Below are 12,016 nucleotides of genomic sequence, written 5' to 3' on the forward strand. Positions count from 1 at the left end.
TTTTCCGTCCACATCTAGGGAGGTTAGCCACAGCGCCATGGGCTTTACACTTCTTGATGACATTGCGCACGGAAGACACAGGTACATTCAGGTCTTTGGAGATGGACTTGTATCCTTGAGATTGCTCATGCTTCCTCACAATTTGGTTTCTCAAGTCCTCAGACAGTTCTTTGGTCTTCTTTCTTTTCTCCATGCTCAATGTGGTTCACACAAGGACACAGGACAGAGGTTGAGTCTCCGCGAGCTCAAAGAACACTGGATTTTGTCTGTTGGAGCTGAAAAGAGGACATCGGTAAACCAGGGGAGGAGTCCTGAGGAGATAATTTGCATATTCCCACTGCATTTTGGGGTAAGTGAAGAGTCTCCGCGAGCTCAAAGAACACTGGATTTTGGCTGTTGGAGCTGAAAAGAGGACATCGGTAAACCAGGGGAGGAGTCCTGAGGAGATAATTTTCATATTCCCACTGCATTTTGGGGTAAGTGAAGAGTCTCCGCGAGCTCAAAGAACACTGGATTTTGTCTGTTGGAGCTGAAAATAGGACATCGGTAAACCAGGGGAGGAGTCCTGAGGAGATAATTTGCATATTCCCACTGCATTTTGGGGTAAGTGAAGAGTCTCCGCGAGCTCAAAGAACACTGGATTTTGTCTGTTGGAGCTGAAAATAGGACATCGGTAAACCAGGGGAGGAGTCCTGAGGAGATAATTTGCATATTCCCACTGCATTTTGGGGTAAGTGAAGAGTCTCCGCGAGCTCAAAGAACACTGGATTTTGGCTGTTGGAGCTGAAAATAGGACATCGGTAAACCAGGGGAGGAGTCCTGAGGAGATAATTTGCATATTCCCACTGCATTTTGGGGTAAGTGAAGAGTCTCCGCGAGCTCAAAGAACACTGGATTTTGGCTGTTGGAGCTGAAAATAGGACATCGGTAAACCAGGGGAGGAGTCCTGAGGAGATAATTTGCATATTCCCACTGCATTTTGGGGTAAGTGAAGAGTCTCCGCGAGCTCAAAGAACACTGGATTTTGGCTGTTGGAGCTGAAAAGAGGACATCGGTAAACCGCGCGCCTACCGGCGTGCGCATTTTGGAGCTTTTTTTTTAAGCTTTTTTCACTGTTTTCAGAACATTAACAATAAGAACATGGAAGAGTCCAGGAGCCATTTGGTGAGCTGCATATCCTGCTACATGTTCACAGACTTGCCAGTGGAAAAGCCAAACTTCACATGCCAGAAATGCAGCTTGTGTCCCTGTTGGAGGAAAAGTTGCGAAATCTAGAAGAGAGGTTAACTACCTTGAAAATCATTAAGGAAGGTGAAGAGTTCTTAGACAGAGCAGAATTATCTCTTCATGATTCAGAAAGAGAAGAAATTCGAACTGCACCTGACGAAACAGAGGAATGGAAGCCTGTGACCCACAGAAGCAGGAGGATCGAGAGGCAGTCAGCACCCATACTGCTCAGGAACCAGTACCAGGCTCTCACGCAGGAGAACCATGAAGAAATACAGCAAAATAAGACTTTGCCAGCAATGAATAACCTTGTAAGCCCTCAGAATCCTTCTGGATGGAGAAAGAAGAATGTTGTGAAGAAAAAACGGAGAGTGGTGGTCATGGGGGATTCCCTGTTAAGAGGAACAGAGGCCGCTATCTGCAGACCAGACATAACCTCAAGAGAAATGTGCTGTCTTCCAGGAGCAAAAATTAAAGATGTGTCTGACAGGATATCAAGACTCTTCAGACCTACAGATCACTACCCATTCCTACTAATACATGTGGGGACAAATGACACCGCAAGAAAGGACCTGGAAACCATCTGCAGTGACTTTGAAGACTTAGGCCAGAAAGTGAAAGAATTGGGAGCGCAGGTGGTCTTCTCATCCATCCTCCCAGTGGATGGCCATGGAACAATGAGGTGGAATAAGATTCTACAGGTGAACAACTGGCTACGTCGATGGTGCCGTCAACAAGGATTTGGATTTCTGGATCACGGAATGAATTACCTATACGATGGACTACTTGCTAGAGATGGGGTGCACCTTACGAAGACTGGAAAATATGTATTTGGAAGTCGCCTTGCTACACTCATCAGAAGAGCTTTAAACTAGAACAATGTGGGAAGGGAAGCAAAAGGCCAGAAAAAGCCATACAGCTGACAAATACTATTGAGATCTCTGCTACTGGAAGTGGAAAGGAAGAACAAAGACAAAACAATTTAAATAATAAAAATATGGGAGGAAGAGAAACCAATCACAAACTAAAATGTTTTTATACAAATGCACAAAGCATGGGCAACAAACAAGGAGAATTGGAACTACTAATGCAGGAAAAGGAATATGATGTCATTGGAATCACTGAAACTTGGTGGGACGATACACATGATTGGAATAAAAGGCTAAAAGGATACAACTTATTTGCAAGAAACAGACTTGATAAACGAGGAGGAGGTGTTGCATTGTATGTTAGAAAAGCGTATATCTGCACAGACATTGAAGCTTCAGAGACTGGGAGTTCTGTGGAAACTGTTTTGGTAAGAATACAAGGAGAGAACAACGGAAAGGACACCATTGTAGGCATTTACTACAGGCCACCTGGGCAATCTGAAGATATGGATGAACTCTTTATGTATCAAATGACCAAGTTCTCCAAAAAATACGACGTAGTGGTCATGGGAGATTTCAACTATCCAGACATTTGTTGGGAATCTCTCTCAAGTAAAACTAACAGGTCAAGCAAATTCTTATCCTCTCTTGCTGACAACTTTATCTTCCAAAAGGTAGGGGAGAAAACAAGGGGATCTGCTACTTTGGATCTAATCCTTATAAACAGGGAGGAAATGGTTGAGGAGGTAAAGGTGGCTGGGACCCTAGGAGGCAGCGATCATGCTATTATAGAATTTTGGATAACTAGAGGAGGAAGACATGTGAAGACTCAAACTTCAAGGTTAGATTTTAGAAAGGCAGATTTTAAGAGACTCAGAAAGAGAATAGGAGGGATCCAATGGCTGGATGTCCTTAAGGACAAAAATGTCCAGGAAGGATGGGAAATTTTTAAAAATGAGATTCTCAAAGCACAATCGTTAACAATCCCGAAAAGTAGGAAGAATGGGAAGCATTTAAGGAAACCAGGATGGATGAACACAGAACTTAAACACATGCTAAAAAGAAAGAAAGAAATGTTTATTAAATGGAAAGAGGGAGGCATATCTAAAGAAGATTATAATGCAGTCTGCAGATCATGTAGGGCACGTATCAGGTTAGCTAAAGCTGACAATGAATTAAGGCTTGCAAGAGATGTCAAAAGCAATAAAAAAGGATTTTGGGGGTATGTCAAAAGTAAAAGAAAAGTCAAAGATGCTATAGGATTTTTACAGGATGAAAATGGAGAAATGGTAAGAGAGGATGTTGAGAAGGCCGAACTTTTTAATTCCTATTTTGCATCTGTTTTCTCTCAGAAAGAAAATGTAACATCAACTGATCTTCACTGTCCTTTTAAAGGAATAGAGGAATCCAAGTTATCTGTAAACAGAAAGATTGTGAGGGAATATTTAGCTAACATAAATGAGTTCAAGTCTCCAGGTCCAGATGAATTACACCCCAGAGTACTGAAGGAGATCGTAGAAGAAATTTTAGAACCACTCTCCATAATCTTTGAAAATTCTTGGAGAACAGGAGAAGTCCCAGAAGACTGGAGAAGAGCAAATGTTGTTCCTATCTTCAAAAAGGGGAAGAAGGTGGACCCAGGGAACTATAGGCCGGTGAGTCTGACTTCTATACCAGGAAAGATCTTTGAACAAATTATTAAACAACATGTATGTAAGTACATGGATAAGAATGAAGTGATTAACCAGAGTCAGCATGGGTTTGTAACTAACAAGTCATGTCAGACTAACTTAATTTCCTTCTATGACAGAATCACTGACTGGGTGGATCAGGGAAATGCTGTAGATATAGTATATCTTGACTTCAGCAAAGCATTTGACAAAGTATCTCACACCATCCTTATTGAAAAAATGACCAAGTATGCAATGGACCAGGCAACTGTTAGGTGGATTCATAACTGGCTTAGTGATCGGACTCAAAGGGTGGTTGTAAATGGCTTCACATCCAGCTGGATGAATGTCTCAAGTGGGGTACCACAGGGCTCCGTCCTGGGACCTGTATTGTTCAACATCTTTATCAATGATTTAGATGAAGGAATTGAGGGTAAACTGATTAAATTTGCTGATGACACAAAGCTAGGAGGGATAGCTAATACTAGAGAAGAGAGAGAGAGAGGCTTCAAAAAGACCTAAATAAACTGGAGCAGTGGGCAGCAACCAACAGAATGGTTTTTAACAGGGAAAAAAGCAAAGTACTACATCTGGGCAATAAAAATGAAAAAAGCATATACAGAATGGGAGGAATAGAGCTAAGCAACAGTACATGTGAAAAAGACTTAGGTATACTAATAGATCATAGACTGAACATGAGTCAACAGTGTGATGCAGCAGCAAAAAAGGCAAATACAATTCTGGGATGTATTAACAGAAGCATACAGTCTAGATCACGTGAAGTCATTATCGGTCTTTACTCCTCTTTGGTCAGACCTCATCTGGAATACTGTGTACAGTTTTGGGCACCACATTTTAAAAAAGACATCGACAAACTGGAGCAAGTTCAGAGAAGAGCGACCAGAATGGTGACTGGTCTGCAAACCATGTCCTATGAGGAACGGTTGCAGGATTTGGGAATGTTTAGCTTGCAAAAAAGAAGACTGAGAGGAGACTTAATAGCTGTCTACAAATATGTCAAGGGCTGTCACATTGTAGAAGGATCATCTTTATTCTCATTTGCACAAGGAAAGACTAGAAGCAATGGGATGAAGCTAAATGGGAGGAGACACAGATTAGATATTAGAAAAAACTTTTTGACAGTTAGGGTGATTAATGAGTGGAACAGGCGGCCACGAGAGGTGGTGAGTTCCCCTTCAATGGACGTCTTCAAACAGAGGCTGGACAGACATCTGTCTGAGATGATCTAGTGAATCCTGCTTTGAGCAGGGGGTTGGACCAGATGACCCAGGAGGTCCCTTCCAACTCTACCATTCTATGATTCTATGATTCTATGAACTTTAATCCATGTTAACTGGCTGTAAGTGTGATTTAGTTATTGCCAACACCTGTTAGGTGCCACAGGTAAGTTACAGGTGCTGTTAATTACACCAATTAGAGAAGCATCACATGATTTTTCAAAGGGTGCCAATACTTTTGTCCACCCCCTTTTTTTAGGTTTGGTGTGGAATTATATCCAATTTGGCTTTAGGACAATTCTTTTTGTGTTTTTTCATTGAAGACAAATTAAATGAAGATAATAATACCAAAGAATTTGTGATTGCAATCATTTTCAGGAACAAACTGAGTATTATCTGACAGAATTGCAGGGGTGCCAATACTTTTGGCCACCATTGTAACTCAGGATCAGTAGTGTAATGTATGTACACAGTGACTGCACCAGCAGAATAGTGAGCGCAGCTCTGGAGTATAATACAGGATGTAACTCAGGATCAGTAATGTAATGTATGTACACAGTGACTGCACCAGCAGAATAGTGAGTGCAGCTCTGGAGTATAATACAGGATGTAACTCAGGATCAGTAATGTAATGTATGTACACAGTGACTGCACCAGCAGAATAGTGAGTGCAGCTCTGGAGTATAATACAGGATGTAACTCAGGATCAGTAAGGTGTGTACAGTGACTATAAGATGGTGCGTTATCTGAATACATCTGTATATGTTCTCGGGGAGTTTGAGTTTCTTGTGACTTTAGGGTTCGCTCACACTTGGGTAAATGTTGCTCTAGAGTCGGTGAAGATCTGGGTGTTTTCTCAGCTCTGTTCGGCTGCGATTTCACTTACGAAAATAGATGTAAGAAAATAATCCCCCGCCATACGGAGCCTCAATATAACATCTGATTGTTACGGATACATCACAGTTCTGGAGAAGGAAGCGAAATGGTCGTATAATAGATTAATATCTGCTGAGTAAGAAAACAAAATGCACTTGGAGGACAAGTGCGAGAAAAGCGTCCCGCTCTCTGGATGAGAACAGCGTCGACCTTTTTTTTTTCTTTATTTTTTTTCTAGAGCGATTAATAGCGATAATGATCTGCTGGATAATTACAGGTTATGTAATTGCTGACTGTATTGGTGCCGGCGGTGTCACATGTCAGACGCTGATACTGAGGAATTATGGGTCTATTTCCCGGCTGATGCACTTTGTTCCCGGCTTCTCTGTGACTTTTATCGCCTTCTTATCCTCCATTAGAAGTTCTTAGGAGGCTTTAATGGGGTTCAGTAGCTCACTGTGGGAAGTATAGGGCAAAAGCATAAGAGCCGCACAGCGCCCCCGAAAGAACATGCTGCGCCCCAATACCAAAGTGTGCGCCTGTACCCCAATAACAGTACTAGCTGGTGACCCCCTATAATAATGTCCTGGTACCTGCTCCTGTGCCCCTATAATAATGCCTCAGTCCTGGTACCTGCCCCTATAATAATGCCCCGGTCCTGGTACCTGCTCCTGTGCCCCTATAATGCCCCGGTCATAGTACCTGCTCCTGTGCCCCTATAATAATGCCTCAGTCCTGGTACCTGCCCCTATAATAATGCCCCGGTCCTGGTACCTGCTCCTGAGCCCCTTTAATAATGCCCCGGTCCTGGTACCTGCTCCTGAGCCCTTATAATCATGCCCCGGTCCTGGTACCTGCTCCTGAGCCCTTATAATCATGCCCCGGTCCTGGTACCTGCCCCTATAATAATGCCCCGGTCCTGGTACCTGCTCCTGTGCCCCTATAATAATGCCTCAGTCCTGGTACCTGCCCCTATAATAATGCCCCGGTCCTGGTACCTGCTCCTGAGCCCCTATAATAATGCCCCGGTCCTGGTACCTGCTCCTGTGCCGCTATAATAATGCCTCAGTCATGGTACCTGCCCCTATAATAATGCACCGGTCCTGGTACCTCCTCCTGTGCCCCTATAACAATGCCCCGGTCCTGGTACCTGCTCCTGTGCCCCTATAACAATGCCCCGGTCCTGGTACCTGCTCCCTGCTCCTGGTACCTGCTCCTGAGCCCCTATAATAATGTTCTGGTACCTGCTCCTGTGCCGCTATAATAATGCCTCAGTCATGGTACCTGCCCCTATAATAATGCCCCGGTCCTGGTACCTGCTCCTGTGCCCCTATAACAATGCCCCGGTCCTGGTACCTGCTCCTGTGCCCCTATAACAATGCCCCGGTCCTGGTACCTGCTCCTGTGCCCCTATAATAATGCCTCAGTCCTGGTACCTGCCCCTATAATAATGCCCCGGTCCTGGTACCTGCTCTTGAGCCCCTATAATAATGCCCCGGTCCTGGTACCTGCTACTGAGCCTCTATAATAATGCCCCGGTCCTGGTACCTGCTCCTGTGCCCCTATAATAATTAATGCCCCGTTCCTGGTACCTGCTCCTCAGCCCCTATAATAATTCCCCCTGTCCTGGTACCTGCTCCTGTGCCCCTATAATAATGCCCCGGTCCTGGTACCTGCTCCTGAGACCCTATAATAATGCCGCGGTCTTGGTACCTGCTCCTCAGCCCCTATAATAATGCTTCAGTCCTGGTACCTGCCCCTATAATAATGCCCCGGTCCTGGTACCTGCCCCTATAATAATGCCCCGGTCCTGGTACCTGCTCCTGAGCCCCTATAATAATGCCCCGGTCCTGGTACCTGCTACTGAGCCCCTATAATAATGCCCCGGTCCTGGTACCTGCTCCTCAGCCCCTATAATAATGCTTCAGTCCTGGTACCTGCCCCTATAATAATGCCCCGGTCCTGGTACCTGCCCCTATAATAATGCCCCGGTCCTGGTACCTGCTCCTGAGCCCCTATAATAATGCCCCGGTCCTGGTACCTGCTACTGAGCCCCTATAATAATGCCCCGTTCCTGGTACCTGCTCCTCAGCCCCTATAATAATTCCCCCTGTCCTGGTACCAGCTCCTGTGCCCCTATAATAATGCCCCGGTCCTGGTACCTGCTCCTGAGACCCTATAATAATATCCTGGTACATGCTCCTGTGCCCCTATAATAATGTCCTGGTACCTGCTCCTCAGCTCCTATAATAATGCCCCGGTCCTGGTACCTGCTCCTCAGCCCCTATAATAATGCCCCGGTCCTGGTACCTGCTCCTCAGCCCCTATAATAATGCCGCGGTCCTGGTACCTGCTCCTCAGCCCCTATAATAATGCTGCGGTCCTGGTACCTGCTCCTCAGCCCCTATAATAATGCCCCGGTCCTGGTAACTGCCCCTATAATAATGCCCCGGTCCTGGTACCTGCTCCTCAGCCCCTATAATAATGCCCCGGTCCTGGTAACTGCCCCTATAATAATGCCCCGGTCCTGGTACCTGCTACTATAATAATGCCCCGGTCCTGGTACCTGCTCCTGAGCCTCTGTAACAATACCCCGGTCCTGGTACCTGCTCCTATAATAATGCCCCGGTCCTGGTACCTGCTCCTGAGCCTCTGTAACAATACCCCGGTCCTGGTACCTGCTCCTATAATAATGCCGCGGTCCTGATACCTGCTCCTCAGCCCCTATAATAATGCTGCGGTCCTGGTACCTGCTCCTCAGCCCCTATAATAATGCCCCGGTCCTGGTAACTGCCCCTATAATAATGCCCCGGTCCTGGTACCTGCTCCTCAGCCCCTATAATAATGCCCCGGTCCTGATACCTGCTCCTCAGCCCCTATAATAATGCCCGGTCCTGGTACCTGCTCCTCAGCCCCTATAATAATGCCCCGGTCCTGGTAACTGCCCCTATAATAATGCCCCGGTCCTGGTACCTGCTACTATAATAATGCCCCGGTCCTGGTACCTGCTCCTGAGCCTCTGTAACAATACCCCGGTCCTGGTACCTGCTCCTATAATAATGCCCCGGTCCTGGTACTTGCTCTTTTGCCCCTATAATAATGCCCCGGTCCTGGTACCTGCTCCTGTGCCCCTATAACAATGCCCTGGTCCTGGTACCTGCTCCTGTGCCCCTATAACAATGCCCCGGTCCTGGTACCTGCTCCTATGCTCCGGTCCTGGTACCTGCTCCTGAGCCTCTGTAACAATACTCCGGTCCTGGTACCTGCTCCTGTGCCCCTATAATAATGCCTCAGTCCTGGTACCTGCCCCTATAATAATGCCCCGGTCCTGGTACCTGCTCCTGAGCCCCTATAATAATGCCCCGGTCCTGGTACCTGCTCCTGAGCCCCTATAATAATGCCCCGGTCCTGGTACCTGCTCCTGTGCCCCTATAATAATGCCCCGGTCCTGGTACCTGCTCCTGTGCCCCTATAATAATGCCCCGGTCCTGGTACCTGCTCCTGTGCCCCTATAATAATGCCCCGGTCCTGATACCTGCTCCTCAGCCCCTATAATAATGCCCCGGTCCTGGTAACTGCCCCTATAATAATGCCCCGGTCCTGGTACCTGCTACTATAATAATGCCCCGGTCCTGGTACCTGCTCCTGAGCCTCTGTAACAATACCCCGGTCCTGGTACCTGCTCCTATAATAATGCCCCGGTCCTGGTACCTGCTCCTTTGCCCCTATAATAATGCCCCGGTCCTGGTACCTGCTCCTGTGCCCCTATAACAATGCCCTGGTCCTGGTACCTGCTCCTGTGCCCCTATAACAATGCCCCGGTCCTGGTACCTGCTCCTATGCTCCGGTCCTGGTACCTGCTCCTGAGCCTCTGTAACAATACTCCGGTCCTGGTACCTGCTCCTGTGCCCCTATAATAATGCCCCGGTCCTGGTACCTGCTCCTGAGCCCCTATAATAATGCCCCAGTCCTGGTACCTGCTCCTGAGCCCCTATAATAATGCCCCGGTCCTGGTACCTGCTCCTGAGCCCCTATAATAATGCCCCGGTCCTGGTACCTGCTCCTGTGCCCCTATAATAATGCCCCGGTCCTGGTACCTGCTCCTATGCCCCTATAATAATGCCCCGGTCCTGGTACCTGCTCCTATGCCCCTATAATAATGCCCCGGTCCTGGTACTTGCTCCTGTGCCCCTACCAGTGGCCCAATACCCGGTCAGGTGACGATCGCACAGGTGCGCAGCGTTGCAGGAGGAGCTGATTCCTGCATTGTAACCAGCCCTGCACCTGCGCCTCCATCCCCAACAGACAGTAAACAATGAAGTTTCCAGGTCCCTGACAGCAGAATGGTGAAAATGGGGATTAAGCTGAGGGCGCTCTGCAGGTAGGTGTCCCCGGGGTGAGTGACAGGCGCCGCCCGTTGTGGCAGGTCATGATCTGACAGGGAGGAGCCGGGGGTCACAGTGCCCCCTCCCCAAGTGCGGCATGCCGGTCCCAGGAGTGGCGAAAGCCACCAAGATAATGACAGGAGAGGGAGGGAAGCAGCAGGTTACTGGGAGGGGAGGGGAGGCCGCCCGGTGCGACAGGTAAAATCAGGAAGAGCCCGGGCTGAGCACAAAGGAGCGCAGCTCTGCGGAGACACGAGCAGCGAATACTCCGGCGTCTGTGACACCCCCTGGATCATCATGAAAGGTGACACTGCTTCCAGCTGAGCGGTCGCCGTCCTCCTGAGGACACCAGGTAAGAGGACACCTGCTTCCACCGGTGGCGCAGAACGAGGCGGCAGCCGCTCCCTGGACTCATTACATCCCAATTCTTTTAAATTTGGAAATATTTTAATGGAGGAATATCGGGGATGACCTCGCACCCATCGCCCAGAGCTTCCCGAATCGCAGGAGCACTCGGACGCCGGAGCCACGCTGCACAGACCGGCGTACGGGAGGCGGGCGGCCAGGATGTGGGGTCGCCCAATGCCTCTGAAGAAGTTGCAAAGAAACTTTTGGCTGTTTCTGCTGTTCGCCATCCTGCTGCTGGGGGTCTGGACGGTGTATCTGCAGATGGAGACGTATTCCAGCGGGAACCCCATCAATCGCAGTAAGTGGGTAACGATAATCCCCATCATTATGCGCTGCTGCCCAGCAATTCACAGAACCTAAAAGGCTGCTGCTCCTGCTCCGTCTGAAGGTGTCAGTGTGCACTGGCGAGCTGGAGTTCTATTGATGAACCAGAGGAAAATATCCTGAGCTTCATGAATAGAATGCTAGTACAGCAGTAAGGACTGACACACAAGTATGCAGATATGGCATTCAGGGTCCAGGGAAGCTGAGTGGTTCCAACTGTAAGTACCAGGAGGATGATGGTGGTTGTAATCCAATCTGTGATACCTGGAAGAGAGGAGAAAGATTACTACCATCCTCCCCTTCTATTACACTAAAAAACTACAACTCCCAACATGACTGGAACTCGGATAAAGGCGAATATCTGCAATTCTATACAGGAGATGCCCAGGTTATACCAGCTGCACGTATATAATTCTATACAGGTGATGCCCAGGTTATACCGAGTGTACATGTATAATTCTATAGAGATGCCCAGGTTATACCAGCTGTACATATATAATTATATACAGGAGATGCCCAGGTTATACCAGCTGTACATATATAATTATATACAGGAGATGCCCAGGTTGTACCAGCTCTACATGTATAATTATATACAGGAGATGCCCAGGTTATACCGCCTGTACGTATAATTATATACAGGAGATGCCCAGGTTATACCGGCTGTACGTATACAGTTATATACAGGAGATGCCCAGCTTATACCGGCTGTACGTATACAGTTATATACAGGAGATGCCCAGCTTATACCGGCTGTACGTATACAGTTATATACAGGAGATGCCCAGGTTATACCGCCTGTACGTATAGTTATATACAGGAGATGCCCAACTTATATCGGCTGTATGTATACAGTTATATACAGGAGATGCCCAGCTTATACCGGCTGTACGTATACAGTTCTATACAGATGATGCCCAGCTTATACCGCCTGTATGTATACAGTTATATACAGGAGATGCCCAGGTTATACCGCCTGTAGGTATAGTTATATACAGGAGATGCCCAGCTTATACCGG

At 47.5% G+C, this 12,016-nt stretch overlaps 1 protein-coding gene across 1 annotated transcript in view; it reads left to right on the forward strand.

Moving 5' to 3' along the window:
- The first annotated feature begins 10,437 nt into the window (after positions 1–10,437).
- B4GALNT3 (beta-1,4-N-acetyl-galactosaminyltransferase 3) overlaps positions 10,438–12,016 on the forward strand; it is a 78,390-nt gene continuing 76,811 nt past the window's right edge. The window contains exons 1-2 of the mRNA XM_073650319.1: positions 10,438–10,617; positions 10,722–10,971. Coding sequence (XP_073506420.1) covers positions 10,833–10,971 — 139 coding nt within the window. The 5' untranslated portion in view covers positions 10,438–10,617; positions 10,722–10,832. The remainder of the gene's footprint in view (positions 10,618–10,721; positions 10,972–12,016) is intronic.

Source organism: Phyllobates terribilis, unplaced genomic scaffold (genome assembly GCF_046119375.1).
Source record: "Phyllobates terribilis strain yellow unplaced genomic scaffold, ASM4611937v1 Scaffold_10__3_contigs__length_209671492, whole genome shotgun sequence".
NCBI lineage: Eukaryota > Metazoa > Chordata > Amphibia > Anura > Dendrobatidae > Phyllobates > Phyllobates terribilis.